Consider the following 21,794-nt stretch of genomic DNA (forward strand, 5'->3'; position numbering starts at 1 on the left):
TTAGAGCTGAAGGATTTCCTATTTTCCTCCATTCTCATTACTGCGTCCCACTGAGGCCCTGAACGCATTAAGCCTGTCAGTCACCTGTTCCTGCTTCGCAGCCACAGTGTACACTGCAGAGGTGAGCTTTGTTAGGCTCACAGAAGAAACGGCGCACCTTTGAAAGGTTCCTCGGGAGCAGAAGAACTCCAGGAAAGTGACAGAAAGTCTCAACGAGCCTTGAAAATGTTACACATGTGGGAAAGAGAGAGACATGAATTGTTAATGCCAAATGTGAATGTGAGGAGACATAATTAATGCAGAGAGTAAAAGGCAGAGGAGGAGAGCAGACGGACTATTTTTGTTCCCATTCAAACCGAAGAGGTGAAGCCAACAGCGTTTCTTTTTTTAATAGGCCTAAGGCTGCATTGTTACTCTGTGGTTTGACTCCAGCTATGAACTGCCTATGATCTCCTCTGCTGCCCCTGTTTGAAGCCTGATCTTCCCACAGTACATTCAACTCAGTCAGTGGATAAAATTGCTTACCGTGCTGAAGAGATGGAAAATAGCCAGCAGGTATATTACATGCAATCACATGTAATTTCAGCAGTAAACAGTTATAATAACATAGATAAGTCTTATCTTGTGGTGTTCTGCAATTGACACAAACACAGTCTGGATTAAAAAAAAAAAAAGCAGGTAAGTGTTCAACTATTCCTCTTTATTATTTTTTTCTTCCACATTATTGCTATTATAGCTCCCTGCCACATGTGATGCTGAGAAAAGCCTCGCTTCTGGGTGTAAAAAGGTTTGCCTGTGGGCATTTCACACGTGCAACTCTAAACCACCCCTCTTCTCACACCTCAGATGTTTTTCCTCTCGCGGCCATTAATTGTCACTTCTACCTGTCAATAGGTTACAACAGTGCGCTTAAATATTTACATTTGAGATTTAAGATTGAGATGAAAATTTCCCTTGTTGATAACAGCCCAAAACTCGATCATATAAACAGGTAATCCTCATAGTGGAGAAGTCGGATTTTGCAAATGTTTGGTATTTTTGGTTAAAAATGAATTAGATGATTAACTAACTCTCAAAATAGTTGCAGATTAATATTCTAGCGATATGCTTATTGATTAATTAACTACCTGTTGCAGCTCTATATTGATTTACACCAATGAAGTTAAAGTAATGTTCCCAACATTTAGATTAAGCTACAATATTGCTGTATATTGCATGTGTGGCAACAATGTCAGCTTAATGTGTTGAAGCTTGTCATTTTCTGTTCATTCAGGATGTCACAAAGAGAGAGTCTTCTTCCAAGGTCCTATGCGATTCCCCCGTTATCTTCCCATTGAGTCTGATGGTTCATTTCATAACTGACTCCCCACTCAGACCGGTGCAATCCAAAGCTTTCAATGCCGTTAGTTAACTGATGGTTTGCTCTCCTCCTGTGTTGTTTTTCAAAATTAGAATCATTTTCATTCAATGCAGAAATCCCTATGTTTTGAAGGACTGCAATCATGCTACATACAGAATCAATGCAATACAGAATACAAATTCCCATTGGCTATTCTGCTAATTTTTTTTCCAGCGCTTCTTTAAGGCCTTTAAGTCTGAAAAACCCAAAATACAAATAGCACAAAACATTCTATAACCCACTCAACTCTGATAATACAAAAACCTATGACACAGCCACAAGTGGATGTGCATAAACCAAAACACAACTAGATCTGCTCACTTCTATCCTGCCCATTTCCCTTTACTGACTTTCTTGTTCTTTTCTTTCCACCCATCATCCACTCAGGTCCTTTTCAGAAGGCGAGGCTCTTCCCAGCATCTGCATGATCATCATACCGTATATCACTCTGTGAAAGCTCCAGAAAATGGTATTTCCACAACTGTTTGCACCACAGCGAAGCATCATACAAAATAATGTTTAAACGTTGACTACTAGCAAAAATAAAAATGTGTTCCCTCATTGGCTTACGGTAAATGACGTGTGATCTTAACAGTGCGAGTATTGCTACATGTATCCTGCCTAACATTCTAGTCACTAAAAAGTAAATTTGATCATTACTTTCATTACAAAAATACTAAATCTGTCCATTCGCTAATAATTTATACAATAGATTATTTTTCCGTAACTGGCAATGCTATGTCTGTACTGTGTCACAAGTGGACAGAATAATTAAAGGTCCCGAAATAGAGCCCGGTGCAAACCTAGGAGGGTCTGACAGTAAGTATTGCATTAAAAGCTGATTGAATAACATCGTGAACGGTCTCCAGGGGAATGTCAGCCTATCCTCCTAACTTTGCTGTGGGACGTTAGGGTCTTCCTGGCTGCTCTCAAGCAGCTCATCCTCAGAAAAACTGATGTGAAGGCAGGTCTCATTCACAGGAGAGGAGAAGGGCAGTGGGTGCTCATAGGTGTCCGAGTGTGAGGCGAGGGCGGGGGGCTCGGCAGGATACGACTCAGAGGGAGAGTGAGCTGCTTCACTTCTCTCCTCCGGGGGACTGTCACAGCCGCTGGAGGCTGTTAAAAAGGTCCCGCGGTCCCCGAACAGGTCGTCGTCGTCACGCAGGGGCGACAGCAGGGACTTGGTCTCAGAACGGACCCCTGAGTCCTCGCTGGCTGAACAGGAGCTGCTCTCGCCGTTGCTGAGGGAGTGGAAATCAGCGGATGACAGGGAGCTGGGGGTGATGTCTGGGAATGAGAGGCTGCTGCTGCGGCTGGGGGCCGCATCATTAGCGGCGACCTCTCCAGGCGTGGGCACAGCTGTGACCTCTGACCCCGGAGACAAGGTCCTGCTGGCCCGCTTGCGGTTCAGGGAGGGTGGAGGAGGGTCAAGTTTGGGGATTGTCTGTTTACACCTGCAAGTAAGAGAACAGACACTCTGGTTAGTGAGGTCTGACCAAGGCCTTTATCGAATAACATGCTGAGAATTTCACAGTGGATCCATGAGCACATTTTTATCTTTATTTTGCTAATTCAGATTTAGCATCATTTCTCTGTGCCAAGGAACATGAGAATAAGCCTCAAGACCGTTTTTCCCCTCCATCAGTCACATTATACCCCATTGACCTGAGCTATTACTAGACAAGACAGTAACTCTCTCTTTCTGGCTCCTTGTTGTTTCAGCTGTCTAGGGACTTATCTGCATCCCACAGCTCCCTTGCTGAGAAAACAGAGGGACAAGGGCAGAAAGAGAGCCAATGAAAAAACAGTTTGGGGGTATGGAAGCAAGGAAAGAGCTGCTTTCCTCTCACTCACACACACACACACACACACACACACACACACACACACACACACACACACACACACACACACACACACACACACACACACACACACACACACACACACACACACACACCAGAAATAGCAACATTGCAGTCTCTCTGATAGTACCACAATAATGCCACGACAAGCATCAGGGCGCACAGCCACACACAATCACAGTCCTGACACACACACACACACACACACACACACACACACACACACACACACACACACACACACACACACACACACACACACAACACTAACAAGCCTCCCTTCCTCCCTGACTCCTCCAATCTACATTATACTGGTGGCTGCTAACTTCGTTCCCTTGTGAAATCCGGTCTGTGGTCGAATGCTGGTCTCGGTAATGAACTTATGTGACTTGCTGATATATTTACTGTCTCTGCTCCTGTATGAGGATGGTTTTGACAACTCCAGTAATGACAGACTTGTTGTAATGGTGCAGGGAAACCATCTCCAGACATAATTATCCGCTGTTTCCTAATTTAACAAACTGAGGAGCACACAGAGCCCTGCAGGGTAAAAGTCAAGCCAAGAACTCCACTGAATGTTAGTAGCATGGCTCTATGTTAGTTTGAATGTATCAGCTATCAGAAGGATTGCCATGAAATTTTGTACAGACACCCATGCTGCCTAGAGGATGCATCCTACTGACATGGTGATCCCCTGACTTATTCTCTATCACCACCATGAGGTTCCCATTTTTGGTTTTGAGTAAAATGTCTCAACAACTATTGAATGGATTGCCATGAAATTTGGTAAAGACATTCATGTGTCCACAAGTGTAAACTGTGATAAATGTGGTGTTCCCATGACTTTCTTCTGGCATCATTAGAGTAGAATTTAAACGTGTCCATTACTTTGGGTTATGACCATCTGCATACCTGCACCACTGTTTCCCTTCAGTTCCAGCTGTACTTAATGTTTGGTGCTGATTAGCAAACGCTAGCATGCTAAAACGCTAAAACATGATAGTGGACATGCAAAACATTATACCGGCTAAACATTAACACTAGCTTTATCGTCGTGAGCATGCTAGCATGCTGACATGAGCATTTAGCTCAAAGCACCACCGTGCCTAAGTGCAACCTCAAAGAGCTGACAGCATGGCTGCAGACGCTTATTCATGTTTATGATGCCACATTATTTATTGTCTAAATAAATCATATCTTATAAATTACAACTGTTAGTTTTGTTCACTTGTCAGTTGCACACTGTGGCTGAAGGTTAACGTTTTTATTGCAATAGGCCTATTTCACAACAGACGGGAACAGACCGGACCTAGAATTGGCACACCTGAATGGAATACAGCCACTATTGTTAATAATTACGCCTTTACTATTAAATCAAACATGTCTGCTGTGGGAAAATGCCTATTCATGAAACCCTGAAAAGAAGATATCAAAGATTTACTGTATATTCTGCTGTCCAAATAATTTAAGAAAGAATGATTTGATTTTAATTTTTAGCTGGCTAGCTAGTTAGCTACTAGCAAAGTAGCTACTTGATAGAGTTTACCTAGTTATTGCTCAAGAAGCCAGTTGGGCCCCGGCCGCTGTAGCCTAACCCGAGCAAATACAGTACAGTGCATATATAAGGCTGGTTCATGCCACCGAGTATCGACCCTTTTTCTTGTTTGAGGTTATAATTCAAGAATGCTTTGAAGATGCACTAGGTCAGAGAGTCATACAATTTTATGATATAACTAGTAACTGCTAATAAGAACAGTGGCGCTAGATAAGTAGGGATGACAGCTGGACTGCTGAGCCGGCCGTGGCATTCATGAAACTGCCAATCAAACCAGTGGGGCAGGCCGTGGCAGCTTAGCCTGAGCAGATGAAATATGGATACAGTAAAAACTGGGTCAAGCTGCTGAGTATCTGCTCTTTGCTTGGCTGAGAGTAGAAGGTAAAAGAAGCCCAAAGGTACGAGGAAGAAATTAGATTTTGTTAAATTTTTGGAAATTACATTAATAATGTGACGCTGAGTGATAAGAGTAGCTGACAGGAGTTCTCCTAAAGTGAAATGAAACCCGTGGATACTTGAATACTTCTACTCTTTTCTCCCCTGGGGTAATAGTTTCTTTGTGGTTACACACACACACACACACACACACACACACACACACACACACACACACACACACACACACACACACACACAACCACACACACACACACACACACACACACACACACACACACACACACACACACACACACACACACACACACACACACACACACACACACACAACCACACACAACTGTCTTTTAACTTTAGCCTTTGTTTTCCAGTCTACTTAATTTGGGAATTCTGTCTCACACAACTACTAAACAAACAAGGACAGACAAATTGACATAAAGGTCAATTCCATCCACTTAATTTAATAATTCCTACCATATTTCTGTAATTTTGGACATCAGTATTTGTAGCCTCTCTGTGGCAAATACCAAGAACAAGAATGTTATTTTTCGCTTCAGTGCTAAATTTGGTTCTCTTTGTCTATGATCTATAGAGTTGTATAATATTAGAGATATTAGACTACTTTGTCTTGCTTAGGAAATTGTGATTTTATGTTGCTTACGGGCCATGGATCTTTTAAAATCTCAATTTTCTGATAAACAACAGTTAATTACACTTTAAACATATTTCAGCAGAATTTTCCTCCCTTAGGAACACAGACCAGAAGACAAACTAAGGACTGGGATGACACTTTTGACAATGATATGGCCCACAGTACTCAAATCCTCCAGTGCTCATTATACCATGAGTGTGCAACATAAGCTCTCCAACTAAAGGAGATTATTTGGAGCTTGTTCAAGTCAGACAATTTACGACAGTTTTCATATACTTACATTACTGCATATTACTGCTAAAGAAGAATATCTGCAATATTCCTACCATTTGAGCAGCCACTGCCTTCAGCTCACTGGGAAATGAAAATGAACTTGCAGAGACTTTAGGTAGTCCATCACAGTGAGCAGTTCCTTTGGTTCTCTTTTTCAGTAAGATTATTATTTTGTGGTAATGCGGACGAAAAAAGATTATATCATGGCTTCTAAAGTGGTGCTTTTAATTGTATGTGGAAAGCTCTGACATCTGAGAATAAGCTGCCGGAAGGCAACATTTGTCATGTATAAGGCCACAAAGTTTACACGATCCTTTTTTACATGATCCTCATTCGTTGATTATTTGTCTTACGGGTTTATTTTTCTGCTTGTGAATAATATATAATTCCAATAACTTATTATTTATTTAAATACTAAGGTTGTCAGTTATTACCAGCCATAAAATCAACTGGATTTATGTCCTTATGCTGCCCTTTTACTGGCTGCTGGTCAAACATGCACCAGTACAGTATGTGAGACCAGTGAAGCAAAACATGCACATGACAAAAAACACAAACGAAAAATATTACACACCATAAAACGCCACCAAAACACAGTGAGTGTAAGGACAGGTACATCAAGACGTACTTCTATTCTGCCTCTGCTTTGACAGTTTTACTGTTTAGACTGAACCTCCACTGACAAAGTAATACCAAATCTTCAACAAGAACATTTCTTCTATATTCTGGCAAAAGTGTGAGAGGCAAAACGAGCCTCACAGTCCAACCAAGTGTGGAAAACACAGACAGAACTACCGTGCACATGACATGTGACTCACTGATTACCTCAATGCTAATGTGGTTAAGAATTTGCAGAACCACATCCGCATGTAAATGGAAGTTATTATGCAGTCATTAGTAGAGAAATCACTGGTGAGACCCACACATGAGCCAGCTAACACCCACACTGTTCATCCACCACATGCCCAGTCCCATGCTTGTGCCACAGACACTGGTTCCACATGCTGGTTGTCCTGAGTTATACTCACATAGAGGGAGGAGAAGGGTCAGAGAGGAGAAGAGGAGGAGGAGGAGGAGGAGAGAAAGGGGGCTTAGGCAGTGGCAGAGAGCTCCCCAGGCTCCTAGGGAGAGGCAGGCTGGTGCAGCAAACGATGAGAGGGACGGGGATGGGGACGGGGCGATGGAACGCATGAGCTGTGGGTTAAAGGCAGCTGCGGCTGGTTGGGTGTTATTCTGGGGGTTCAGTTTGTTTGTTTGGGCAGACTGACAGAAATATGAGGGATGGTTAGATGAGGAAGAGGATGAGCAGGAGTGGGTCCTCGCACCTGTACCAAAGAGAGGCAACAGTTAGACTACAGAGGATCAGGGAGCTGTGTAAGGGAGTAAGACTAGAGATTTTAAAAGCCCACACCAATGATTTTGCAGGTTTTAGCCCATTAAAGCCACTATGTGAAAGATTTGAACATTTCCAACTGGGCGCTCCCGTAGTTTCCAAAAAAGACAAATTCGACCTGGGGACACTGAGATGAGTGGGCTGAGAGCATCACATAGAATGCCCCAATTTTTCAATATTTTCTACAAACAAAACTTACACCATTGGAATAATTTGAAAGATGCAAAATTCACTTTAACTAGGCTTTAACTACAAGACAAGCAGTTTATACTTTACTGGTGACCATTTCCCAAAATTTTCACCGATTTCAGTACAATTTAAAAATCCACTCGTAGAAACCTGAAACTTCTTGAGATAGAATCTGTCACAGCTGCATGCAAGGCCTTATTTAAAACGTCCTCTCTAGTGGTGCTTACAGAAAAGTCTGACATCTGAGACTTGAAGATCGGCACTGGTAAGTAAAAGACTTAATCTAGGTGGTTTCCAAAAGATCTTTCGAACTTATTGCATCATTTTCTTTTCTTAACAGGAACATTGGCTGCCAGCAGCAACCTTCACAGTATAATACAACTGCCAGATCCACATTATCCTTTTATTTTGTCTTCAGGGTTTTCACTGCTAATTCTCAAGTCTCAGATGCTGGAGTGTCCCACAAACATCTAAACGCACAAGAAATGTAGGGTTTTCGGTTTTCAGGGTTTCTCTGCTTTCAGTTGTATTATCATGAGATGCTCGAAATGTCATCATGTCTAAATTTAAATGCTCACTGTGATGGGTTGCCTGAAACTCTTTAACTCATTAGGCTAAATACATACTTCATTTTATATATTTGTTCTTCATTTATACCTTTTATTGTCATTCTGTTTCTCCATGTTCTAGTTCTACAACTGCTACTTCAGTCTGCTGTGTATAAACAACACTGCATGTCTATCTACTCTGGAAAAGGGATACATCCTCTATTATTCTTGTTGTGGAGATTGTGACGCTCTCTGAGGCAATTTTTTAATATTTGATTTTGGGCTAAGTAGATAAAAATTACCTTACTTAACTACCTAGCTCATTTCTTTAAAAATAAATGTTCCTGTTGTACTAATGTGAATGGAAAACTGTTCCTGACAGGAAGGTAACCCCTTAAAAGTATCTTAAATCTTGTCTATCCTTTGGGAAATTATCAGTAAGGTAAAAAAGAGCATTATTCTTCTAAGCGAATGAAAAAAATACATGACTAAAAAATACACACATCAGGCCACACACTGCTGATATCTGGTTATTCCTGGGCTAATTACACGCCACATGAAAATCAATACAGAGACGAAACCAGCAAAGGTTTTTTAGAGGTTAAAACGAACCCCCCATGGTGTCTGCAGTACATATGACTCATAAGCACAGCGTGCTTATTTACTCCACCATTCAATAAACAGGAACAAAGCAGGGAATATGGAGAATAGCATGAAAAATAGCAACACTTTTTCCCTTTCAAAAAGAATCAGTATGAACTGTGCAGATTAGCAGGTGGAGAAAAATAAAAGGAATCAGTAAAACATCATGTGTATGGAAAGAAATTTTACCGATAAAATCTCATACACTACTTAAGCCTTTGAAAGCAACTGAAAAAACAAGTAGGAGGTTTAAACTGGGCTTTTGCAAAAGCATCTTGCTTTTGAATCTTGCTTTTGCAAAGAAATTAACACACAACGACCATCTGAGTGCGTGTAAGATGTCCGTGTGGGATGTTGAAGCATGTGGGTGGATGAACGTGAGAGTCTGTGAAGTGTCTGCAAAATTTAAACATCCAAACCACTGTATTCTGAAGAGCAACCCTGCCTGACAGAGTCCCAGTCAAACATTTTTCGGTTACTGACAAGCCGACCTTCCACCTCTGCTCTCAGCCCGAGTCTAAAGGCAGATGAATCTTGCCACAAACCTCTTAAAAACACCAGTTCCTATCTGTGAACAACAGTGTGTAGCAGTGTGTAAATCCAGCTGACAGAAACAGCTCTGCCCAAATGCCTGGCACCATAATCTATTACACTCCCATCACATCGCTGCAATCAAATTACTGGGCTGACGAAGCTTCCAGTGCAGCTCGGATGCACAGATGAAGATGTTAATGATGAAGAGGGAAAACAAAAAAAGGGATAGTAGGGGAAGGGAAGATCACAAGATAGGAAATGTGGTCAGGAAATGTGATTTTGCAACATACAGTACCGTTAGAGAGAGTGTAAGAGAATGCAGGCTATACAATGCCAGAGGAAAAACACCAAAAGAAACCCTGTGTGTCTGTTTTTGCTCTGTGTGGGCATACTGCAGTTTTTAGCAGCGTGGCCATAGGGATGGCAATGTTGGTCTGTTGGTCAGGCAGTTCTGTGGTCCAGACAGAAACATCTCAACAACCATTGGATGGATTGCCAAGGAAATTTTTCCCAGAGGCTGTATCTCACTGACTTTGATGATCCCTGACTTTTCATCTGGTGCCACCATGAGGTTGACAATTGTTATTTTGAGTGCATATTTCGACTACTACTGGATACACCGCCATTAAAATTGGTACAGACATTCATGGTCCAGAGGGGATGAATCCTAATGACTTTCTTGTTCTCTTGACGTCAGAACCACCAGCAGGTCAGTGTTTTCACTTACCTCAACATCTAGTTGATGGATTGGCACGTATTTTTGTACAGACCTTCATGGTTCCCTGACGATGAATCCTACCAGCTTTGGTGATCCCTGACTTTCATCTAGCACCACAATGAGGTTGATTTTTGATTTTGAATGTATACTCTTATCTCTACCACTATTGGGGAAATTCGTACACACATTAATCCTCCCTTGATGAACTGTAACAGCTTTGGTGATCCCCTGACTTTTTTCATCTAGCGCTGCCATCAGGTCAAAATTTCAGTTTGTCCAACACTTTGATTTATGACCTCATACCCGAGAAACGAATGACATCCCCATCAGCCTTGGCTGTATTTTCTGTTTGGTGCTAATTAGCATGCTAACAGTCTAACTTAACATGATGAACATGATAAACGTTGTACCTGCTTAGCATCAGCATATTAGCATTGTTATTGTGAACTTGTAAGCATGTGTGGTGACATCGGTATTTAGCTCAAAGCACTGGTTTGCCTAAGCACAGCCTCACAGAGCTGCTAGCATGGCTGTTGACTCTTAGTTTTGTTCTCATGTTTGTCACACGAAGAGGTCTATGACTCAGAAGTTGCAAATAATCTATTTTACATCCTGTTTAGATCCTACTTTGATCTTTCTGTTTGTTATGTAAATCGTGACTCACTATACGGTTAGCTATAGTGTTCAGTACATTGCCAATATACTATATGCAGTGATCATATAGCACTTGATTCAGTTGGCCAGCTGGCATGCACACATGACTATGGTCCGTGTTGGGTGACAGTGCTTGTGTGATGTAAAGCTGTAAAGCTAAACTGCACAAATAACGTGAAGCGAACGGAATCTATCACTCTGCATGGGCGGCACTGGACCTGGGGTCGGGGTGGAGGTGGTCAACTGAGGCAGGACGAAGAAAGGGAGGAGGAGGAGAGATGGCGAGAGGGGATGGCAGTGGAGTATCTGTCCGCTAGTTCGCAGAACATAAAATACTGCCACTCAGGCTGTAAACACTGATTTCGCTGGGGAAATCCAGAAAACAGAAGCAAATGGAAGCAATAAAATCTGGGGGTGGGGGAGGGTGGGTACAGGAGTAGGACTGCGCCAAAGGTAATGCAAAAGGAGTTTGTCAGGGGGGAAACACAATAACATTCTGGAGCTTAAGTTACTATTTCTCCAACTCTCATTTATTCTTATTTTTACTATGCTTTAGTGAGATTAAAAGATCTAGTTGAGTCACATGAGCTGCATAAAGCTACCAATAAAAACACTTAAAAGTCAAAGCTGTTTTCATGTCATAATCTAAGTTTCTTTGCGGGATTGCTGGAAGTTGATTATCGGTGTTTTTTCTGTGCAGTGTAACCTGACTTTTCATTATTTTTATGTGCCATTTGTGTATAAACCCAGCATAAAATTTTATGATTATTATTTACACAAAGATGATGTCACTCAGGAGAGGAGGCAAACAAAAGCCAATAAAGGAGGAGGAGGATGGCAGAGAGAAGAAAGTCACTTAAAAGAATGAACATAAAATGCCCTGGTGGTATATTTCGAAGTTCCTGAGACAGAAAATAGAAATGTGGTTTGGACAAAGGAGCTCCGGAGGAAAACTAGCAGATAGAAAAGAGATGCTGGTTGTTACATAATCACAAATAAAGGGAAAAGGGGGGTTTTCAGCCCGGCACACGGCACACTCCCAGATGAAACTAATGTCCAGATGGAAATGTACCGTAAGATGTCTCTCTTAGGAAGAGATTTACTGTTCCCTTTTGTCTTTCCTTTCATGCCCCCCCCCCCCGGCGCTTATGTAAAAAAGAAAAAAAAAAATAGTCTAACATACAGTATGTAGCCAAGTAGGGTTTCAGGTTGTGAAGGGATGGGAGCTGGGATTGGCTGGGAGTCTGTTGAAGGAAACCACAGGATGTGAGTCTGGCTAAGCTGCAGACTGACAAACATACACACACACACACACACACACACACACACACACACACACACACACACACACACACACACACACACACACACACACACACACACAAACACAGACAGAGACACACACAAACAAAGCAGACATACAAAATTACAACATCCACAAGCACGCATAATGCAGACTACACCACTGAGTCAATAATTCCAACTCCTTATTTTTCTCCTTGTCTGTTTTGAAATCAACTTGAACATGCTCTCCTTCGAGATTTCACTGCAGATTGCTTTCAGAGAGAGAAAAGAAGAGGCGAGACAAACTGTTTATGAGAATGAACGAGAGAAGGAGGGAGATAAAAAAAAGAATGACTAAAGAGTGTATCCTGCTTAAGAGCTCTGCATGATCTTATGTAGTAGTTTTTTTTTTTTTCCTTTTTTTTATTTTTACCATAGCTGGTCTTTGTGATGGCTTTAAGGAGATTAAAAGCTCATTAAAAAGCTCATTAAAAAGTCATTACATGCTGTGTCTACATATATGAATTCAAGGTAAGGGTTGCTTGTGTATCACTGAGCTGCATGCCAGAGCCTTCAGACATTCGGTCAAAAGTACAGTAGGGAAAGCACTTTATACAATAAAATGAAAGAAATAGAACCTCACACATCTCTGAAAAGCAAAACACATTCATCATAAAATATTCCAAAGAAAACGATTCCATTTACAGTTTTCACTCTATCAAAATGTGTTTTAATGGCTTCTCAAAATGAGTTATTTCATGGAGTAGAAACACTGGGATGGAGTTAAAGCTGATGGAGTTTCCATGTTTCTCATAAATCTCATTCTCACCCAAAAGCTTCTCTGATTCCCTCTTTCAACCTCAAACCTGATCCCCTCTTTGTTTGTCTAACCCCAGCCCTTTTCTCCCCATGTTCTGTAATCCCCTGATTACAGTCACACTTTCATTAGCTGGAGGCTGTTTCTGCTGAGTTGAGCTGTTCTCCACTAATAACACTAAAAGCTACAGGCTCCACTGTGTCACTCTGTGGGCCCGGTTACCTCAAACACAAACTGACTGGTACCACATTAAGAATGTGCCTGCACATTAAAGGAATAGTTTCGAAAACTTGGGCAGAGAGTTAGATGGGAAGATCAATATCCCTCTTGTACAGTGTGTGTCTGTTAAACATGAAGCTATAGCAGGCAGGCACTTTGTTTAGCGTTGCAGAAAGACTGGAATCAATGAGAATTAGGGGAGAGTTGTTGGGGGGGTCTGGAGGGAGAGACGTGAGGCAAAAATAGTGCGTGAGTCAAAAGGTACGGTTGCATGCAGGTGTTCTAAAATCAATGGTAACAACTCATGGAGGCAGTTAAGGTACTTTAAAACTCTATGGTCCTGATTGTCAAAATGAATTCTCTTTTTCTGAGCCACAACTCAATCACACCTGAACACACAGACATGATACACACATTTTTATGATTCTGTGCCACTTACACTTTCAAACGATATCTTTATCTCAAATGTTCATCGTAAAATGAACATCCAGAAATCATTGTACAAAAGACGCCCTTTATAACTCCAGAACTTGCCTGAGAATCATCATGTTTTTAAGTTTTCTTCAGTATCAAAGATATCCAGTTTTAGTTATCTACACATCCATGATTGCAATGCAAACAGAAATGGCTAAGAGCTGATTTGGCGTATTTTTAGTGATACCAATTTGCTAGAATATAAATGAATATAAGCCAAAAAAACAAAAACAAAAAACAGGGCTCAAGCTGAAACCCACAGCTAGGTAACTGACTCTATGGCAACACCGTACTTCCTGTTTACATTCACTAAAACAAGATGCAGACTGTAGTTCCATGATTATCTCCCAAATAGAAGTAAGACAAAAATAATAACAGGTGTGAGAAAATCCATTATTATAAACATGTTTCATGTTGCACTATCAATATATATATATTTTTTACAGCACTAAGGCTCAGAATGTCCATCGACACGCAACTTAAATTTCAGGAACACCGACGTTAGCCTTTATTCATTCATTTACTGGCATTGGACCTGTGTTGAAAACCTGTGGCTACACAGACCAAAAAGTGAGACGTAAGAGTGGTAGATCTCCTCCAGAAAGTGTCAAACTATTCCTCTAATGTATAATGGCCTCATTTCAAAAAGATCTGACACTACACACTGCCAGTGGACTGATTTCTGTTACATGTTGGTACACTACTAACAAGCATCATTATCGCCCTGTGTAATCGACATGAGGACAGCCTTCTTACTTTTCATCCATGTTGGCGGAGTTTCTCGAAGTTAAAGGGACGATCTCATTGCAGGACCTCTCCTTGTTGTCCGCTGTCCCATTGGCCCTAATGAAGGGGTCCAGGTCTCCATTGACTGATGCAGCTGGTTTGGTGCTGTTCTCCAGGTTGAGCAGGTTCAGGTAGGACTCAGCGCAGTCCACCTGGGTTGGGGATAGGGGGGAGGTCTGGAGCGGCCATGCGGGCGTGGAGGTGATGAGCTGCTCCAGGGTCTGGCTGTAGTGATTCTTCAGATTTAGAGACAGAGACTTTGCTATTGTAGAAACTGATGACTGTTGACCATCTGGAAAAGATGAGTAAAAACTAGTCAAATTGACAAAATGTCTCAGTGAAAAACAAGATGAAGAAAAGAACTCAACCTCAAACCACTTTGTAGTGTTTTTTTTTAAATCTTTGGTTTCTTTGTGAAGATCTCTGAGTGATGACTCTCATCAGAGACGGGAGGAGTTTGCAGTGCACCATTGGCAGCATTTAGGCCAGCCATATCTGAGATTAGCAAGATTAGCATCTTCTATCAGAAGGACTAACATGATTAATACAAGCATGAAACATGATGTGTCAGTTTTAAAACGTGCACACAGACACAGACACACACACACATTTACTATGTGTACACACTCATACTTAAACTCACGCATAGCTCTGCCCGATGTGTGTGTGTGTGTGTGTGTGTGTGTGTGTGTGTGTGTGTGTATGTGTGTGTGTTTGTGTAGTTATTCATTATTATTTTGGCAAGAAAGACTGTTCTTTTAGCGGCTGTAAATACATTCCTCCTCCATTAAGTCCTCCTTTGGGACAAAGTTTTTGTAGTTGTGTATTTGTGTGTGTGTGTGTGTGTGTGTGTGTGTGTGTGTGTGTGTGTGTGTGTGTGTGTGTGTGTGTGTGTGTGTGTGTGTGTGTGTGTATCAAAATAATGGTTACACAATCAAAACACTCACTGAGAACAAAGTCTGCGATTGTGAGATAGTGCTGACAGAATGTGGTTTTAAATCCACTGTGATTATATAACCTGCCATCAGTTTAGTATAGAGATGCTTGTGTGTGAAGATATATTGTCACTCACATTGGGTTTCATTGATGAGCACCTTCAATCACTGGCTTCTGTCCCATCAAACACAGCTAACAATACTTGCAGGTAGGAAGCCAGTGACGGATCATGGTTTATGTCATGACTGTCTACATCATCCCTAAGCCAGCACAAGGGGAACCTGACCTGACATGAGTTTGTCTGAGGGAGTACACTGGTCCTACAGGTCACCTCTCCAGTAACTTACTGTGTCCATTAGCTTGAGGCTCCTGTTGTGGCTGCCCTGGTTGTGTTGTTTTTGGGGAACGGGCCTCCAGCTCTTTCAGCTGCTTCACCAGCAGGGCCAGGTGCTGCAGCAAGTCCCTGTTCTGCAGCAGCAGCTGGTGGACGCGGGCCTGAGCCTCCATACGGGCGGCGGTCTCTGCTGCCATCTGATCCTTCAACAGCTGCACCTGTGGTGTAAAAAACAAAAGGCGAGGTATGTTTTGTTTGTGCGTGAACATTTCTGATTTGATTTGAAAACCTAGATGCAACATCCATGAAAATGTTTGTTTTACTGGTTATTTTTTCTTTCTATCCTCAATTTCACCCCTAGTTTTTGATCTATACTATTGAATTAAATCAGGTTAATAATCTTGCCCATATCTTTAATCCTTAGACTGAGACTCAAAGTAAGGTTAGGATGGCTATTTAGGTTAATCACTGAGGGGTTGATTTTTGATAAAGCCATGAACACAACCGTATCAGACATGAAATACTGAAGTGGATACGCATCTGTGTTGCAGTTCCTCAGATGTTGTAAACAGGAGGCTTGATGAATCTCTTGAGATGCTTCGCTACAAACAATCTGTGCATTTTTAATTTCAGCACAGGTTGTGCTTTCTAATGCCGCACCAACTGTCCTTGCATAACTGTGTTGGTGCTGCCCCCTAGTGGGATACCATTAGTAAAAGACTGAGTGCATGGAGATGACACGGTGTGCTTTGCACTAGTCGACCACTTCTGTTTGTCCCTATTCTGTTAAATTAAGATGAACAATTATCCAGACAATTATCCCTGAGTGTGTATTAACCACAAGCAGAGAAAAAGTGCATCACTGGTCTTTTGCATCCTGGGGATACATCGGTGGAATAAATGTCAATATCGTGACAAGGCTGCGGCAAAAGTTGCTTGTGTGTGGCCCTCGTGGGAGAAAGCATTACAAGTCCAGGTGATGAAATAATTCCAGTTTCATTTTACGCCATACTCCATGTAGATTTTCACGAACTGAAATGAAAATTAAACTGTGCAACAGAGAAAAATGTCATCAAGTGTTACCGAATAAACCAAATAATGTTGCCGCCATATTGGATGAGGTAAATCCATATTAATTCTGTTAATGGCCCATCTAAAGAGAGAGTATTGATTTGAAATTAAACAGCAAAGACAATGAGAAATTGTAACTTCAATGAAAGTGTGGATGTTAATCTATTAATCGTTTCAGTCATTTCTTTAAAGGTAAAAATTGTGGAAAAAAAATGCTAACTTCTCATATGATTAGATTTTCTGCTTTTCTTTGCACAAATCCTTGTTAATTGATTATCTTTATGTTTAGGACTTTTGGTTAAACAAAAGAAGAAATCTGAAGACATCATCTTGGGCTCTAGGAAGTTGTGACAGGCATTTTCTCCGTTTTTTGACATTTCATAGACTATACGATTAATCCAAAACCCTAATCGTAAGACTAACTGGTAATGACAATAACTGTGTTGCAAATCTAAATCTGAGCTTGTATTGTAGGTTGAACACAGTAGACGGTTCAAACGTTTTCAGTTCGCTCATAATACCTATTCATCCATGTCTACTGCTGTGTTTTAGACAACCAGCACTGCGTGTACGATTGTCAAAGTCTGCTCCTTACCTGTGCGACGGCCACCTGAGTGTGCTGCTGCTGCTGCTGCAGCTGCTGCTGAAGAAGCTGCAGGTAGTGCTGAGATGCCAGTGGAGTGAGAGATGGAGAGCAAGGGCTGCTGGGAGTAATGCCCTGGGGTGTCACAGTGAAGAAGGATCTTCGATCAAAGTCCTGGCCAAAAACCAACAGAAGAAGAACCATTTAAGACCCAATGATTGCCAATGGTGGGCCTCAGAACACACAGTCCTGACAGTTTTTCATCCTGGATATGTAACATATACACAGTATAATTAGCTATTCTTAGACTTTGGACACCAGATGAATACAATTAACAAACCAGTCCTCTGAGACCAGGACTGCAACCCACTGGATTCCCCTGGAGCCCCCTACTGTAACTCCTCACCAGAACTGGGATAATCTCTAAGATGATTACCATACCATACACATCTCTCTCAGTCTCCTTCCTCTGTGGATTTTTAGATGATTTTTCAGATGATCTCTGGTAGCACAAACGTGTCCGGGAGAAGTAGCACATTCCCTGAGCGGCTTTGCATGTCACCCCCCTCTCTCACAGAGTAGGGACGGAGCAATTGTGTGTTTCTGTCTCCAGGTATATCAGCACTGACCAAAAGAGATGGATTTAGTGTGTGTGTGCGTGCGTGCGTGCTTTGCCTCAGTGAGAAAGCATGTTTAAGCCCTATATAAACACATACAATTCAGGTCTCATTAATCACAGAAATGACTACTTCTGTCATGCAAAACGGCTTTCCTTGGTACAGCAGGACACAGTATATTGTAACTCCTTCATCCAACAACTAGAGGGCGAAGTAGCACACTGTAAAGTACAGCACATTAAACTGAGTGTCTCTGAGACAGAGAGGCTACCTTAGTATACCTGAATGATATTTGGAAAAATTGAAAAAGGTTAAGTTTTATCTTAGCATTATAAAATTCTATTTCTGGTAGCTTTAGATAATCCTGTAACACTTTACTTTAACCTTCCCATTTAGCACTTCTAAGCAGTACATTAACATTTCCTAAATGGTTTTAAACACTCTATAATGTAGTTATATGCAGATGTAAGTGTTATTTTTCAAAAAACTATAGCTCCTCCTGTGAAGCATCCACAACTGGATCCTGGTATATAAAAAGGTAATGAATGACACATGTCTTCATACAGTAGGAGTCTTATATAACATTATATATTCTGTCAACTTTGATTGGTGCAAAAAAAATGATGCCACATCACCTTTTTGGAACTGAGCAACGCCCACTTCAAACCACTCAGAAGAGCTCGGACAAAAACACAGAAATCTCTAGTGAAACTGTGAAACTTTGGCTGAACATTTTGTTTTCACATAGGACCACGTTGTCCACAGTAAAAAGCTGATTGAGAAAATATGTTTCCAGTGGCTTTACCTTATGATGAACGTAATCATTACAGGGTTTTTGTGTTCACCAAATTATATTTAAGACTTCTTAAAACATATATATATATATATATTTTTTTTTTTTTAAATGCTACACAGAATGCAGTTTAATACCTTTTTAATGGTCATACCAGTCAAACAATGATGGAAAAGAAGTGGGGACCATAAGACCTACAATTATTTATGAAGTACATGAATTTACTGTCATTTATATAACGTTTGTAAGCATTTCCCAGCTGCATGTAACAATATTTCCTAGTATTATAATTAATCAGTTAACATTATGGCTGGATAAAAACGTAATTAATCTACATTTTTCCTCAAATTGACACTTGCCTATTATGAGTCAATGAGCTTCCTGGCTACTGTAGTTGTAATAGTGACAGTGTTTGCTACAGATCAATTGGTGCTGACTCAAACGCAAACAAAAAAAAAAAGCCTGCAACCACACACACACAAAAATTATGAAAAAAAAAAATCTTATTTTGTCTACCATTGTGTTGCCTGTTTGCAACCATCAATACAACCAGCATCTTACGCTGTATCTTTTGGCCAGTCTTACTTTCTGTTATCCGGAGCTCATTATTTCTCCCTCCATCTCTTTCTTTCCTTCTCTCCCTTCCTCCTTCCCTCACACCTTGCTTATCTCCATGGAGCAGATGTTCGTGAAACCCTTGTGGGATTATTGTGGCGTTTTTCAGAAATCAAAGGGAACAGACTGGGTTTTTGGGATTAGGTGTCCCCCTTTCACAGCCAGCAGGAATAGTCAGGTTCCCCATTCCAGCCCCGCTCTCTCTCTTTTACCAGCACGATAACAGCTGTCTACCACACTCGCTCTGGTGAGAAATCCAGAGGAACACATCATGGCACGCTAAAGCCTGCACGTTTGCATTTTTTCTTATCCCGTCACTGTCAAAATATTAGTGAAAGATAATTTTCAGTTCCTAACTTCATAAGGATTCAAACCCTGCCAAATCTAAAACACGGGGAGACAAAAATGTACTCGTTCCACCTCATGCAAGGGTGACCAGGTAATTTCATACCTGCAGTATCCGCTGCCAACTTGGAACTGTGATTAGTCACGGAGAGCTGCAGTCAATGATCTTGTCAGGTACCGCAGTAGATGACAAAGCACTATACTGTACTTTCATAGTTCAATGAGCCATTTGGCAGCACTAGGCCCAGATAATAGCATCAAAACACACAATCTGGCCAAAGTAATGAATCAAGAGAGCAATGCCGATGTCCTGTAGCTACAAAGACAGAAGCAGTCTAGAGCAAAGAAAACTAGTAATCATTAAAATGTGGATGCTGCTGTTACCCCAAGCCTAATTGTTGGTTTCATTAATAAAGAGGGACCTTCACTACAGCTAAACGAAACTTAAGTGTCATATGAATATGGTGTGAATTATGGCGTGAGTTAGTGAACGTGAGCTCCCCATACAAATGCATTTTGCTGTTATATGGGTTTAGCTGTTCAGTGACTGGGGCCAAAAATATTGCCAAAGTAAAGGGGATTGTATGCGTTAAGAGAAATGCTTGTTGGATGGTTGGAAAAGCTTCGCAAACCCCCTACACCTTCATGACAGTGGAACCGGGGTTTCGGACCGATGAATTTCTGTAACTTTCTGAATCCGTCAATCCAACCCACTTCCCACCGCGATTGGACAGCTGTGTGCAGGCGACAAAGAAAGCGGGGTCTGAACTTTTCCCCTCAGGTCTCTATTTGCATTCTTTACACAACTATTAGTACCACTTTTCATGGGTACAAACGAGTGCAACACTATGAATACCTTTCATAGTGAGAGTGAGGAGTGAGGAGAGACTTTCTTAAAATGTGAGCCATTACCTACGTATTTAAACAATGCTGAGAAAGTTAGCCTGGCTTGCTAGCTTCTACTACGTGAACTGAATAAACTTAGCTGCACGATGGGTCCTCCCAAATTCTGAATGTTGTAAAGGGACAGACATGTTAATGGTACATAACGCTGACTTATTGAAAAGGGGGGGGGGGTCGTGTTGTATCAAGGTTCAAAGGCTACGGGACTGAAGACGTACACAAGTCAGCAGCACCAAACGGAAGTTGACAGCGTATAGCAACTCTCAGAGGTCAGTCAAATATCAGTTTGACTTGAAAACCTCTCCCTCTTGTGTTTTGCCATGAAATCTTAATCAAAGCTTTATCTTTGAAATTTAAAAAATAAGGCTATTTGCCTTTCTGAAGGCAGGACTGTAACTATAATATATCAGACACAAGATAGTGGACCTAATGAATCTTTTTGCCCTCAGCATTCCAATATAAATGTCTGTGTATGTGTGTGTGTGTGTTTGTGTGTGTGTGTGCGCGCGCTCTAACAGTATCTTACTATGATGGTCTGTCCAGGTTTGACCACATTCAGTTCAGCCAGACTCTGCAGAATTTCACTGACTGCCTTTTCACACAGCGAGGTGCCAGCTGAAGGATCTTCTCCCCCCCCTCGTCTTCCTCCTTCCTGTTTGCTGTCCTCCTCTTCCTCCCCCCGTTCTGCTCCTGTCAGTTTACGACCTGCGGAGCGAAACACAAAGACAATAAGCAAAACATTGCCATCACCCTCAGGTTGTGATATGGGACACTTTTGGAATAACAGTAAATGTTCGAAATTTTAGGAAATATAAATTTTTTTTTTCTCTGATGAGAAGATTGATACCTCTCCTATGTCTGTACACTAAGTGTGACGCTATCGCCAGCATATGGCTAACTTAGCTTAGCACAAAGACCGGAAACAGGGGGAAACAGCTAGCCTGGCTCTTAGCCAGGCTAAGCTAAGTTAGCCGGCTGCTGGCGATAGCATCATGTTTAAGTGCTATCGATCTTCTCATCGCACTCTGGGCAAGAAAGTGAAAAATCCAATTTCCTAAAATTTCAAATGTACCCTTTATTTGTGCAGTGTTTTGTTCCTGTTGTTCGTGCTCAGAAAAGTGCTCAGAATATGCTGGCACTCTCAGGTGTACTTAAGTATTTACTGTTATGCAAAAGACCAAATTGACATTGAAGAG

At 41.4% G+C, this 21,794-nt stretch overlaps 1 protein-coding gene across 2 annotated transcripts in view; it reads right to left on the bottom strand.

The window, feature by feature from the left end:
* Window positions 1–679: 679 nt before the first annotated feature.
* si:dkey-34e4.1 (carboxyl-terminal PDZ ligand of neuronal nitric oxide synthase protein) overlaps window positions 680–21,794 on the bottom strand; it is a 53,617-nt gene continuing 32,502 nt past the window's right edge. Inside the window, exons 7-11 of one of the 2 annotated variants that reach the window (XM_040158278.1) lie at window positions 21,125–21,303; window positions 17,338–17,499; window positions 15,685–15,889; window positions 14,372–14,693; window positions 680–2,853 (exon numbers count right to left, since the gene is read on the bottom strand). In XM_040158278.1, coding sequence (XP_040014212.1) covers window positions 2,289–2,853; window positions 14,372–14,693; window positions 15,685–15,889; window positions 17,338–17,499; window positions 21,125–21,303 — 1,433 coding nt within the window. In that variant the 3' untranslated portion in view covers window positions 680–2,288. Of the gene's footprint in view, window positions 2,854–7,224; window positions 7,469–14,371; window positions 14,694–15,684; window positions 15,890–17,337; window positions 17,500–21,124; window positions 21,304–21,794 lie in introns of those variants that run through there. The other variant, XM_040158280.1, reaches the window with a different exon arrangement.

This window comes from Xiphias gladius, chromosome 20, assembly GCF_016859285.1.
Source record: "Xiphias gladius isolate SHS-SW01 ecotype Sanya breed wild chromosome 20, ASM1685928v1, whole genome shotgun sequence".
In the NCBI taxonomy this organism is placed as follows: Eukaryota; Metazoa; Chordata; class Actinopteri; order Istiophoriformes; family Xiphiidae; genus Xiphias; species Xiphias gladius.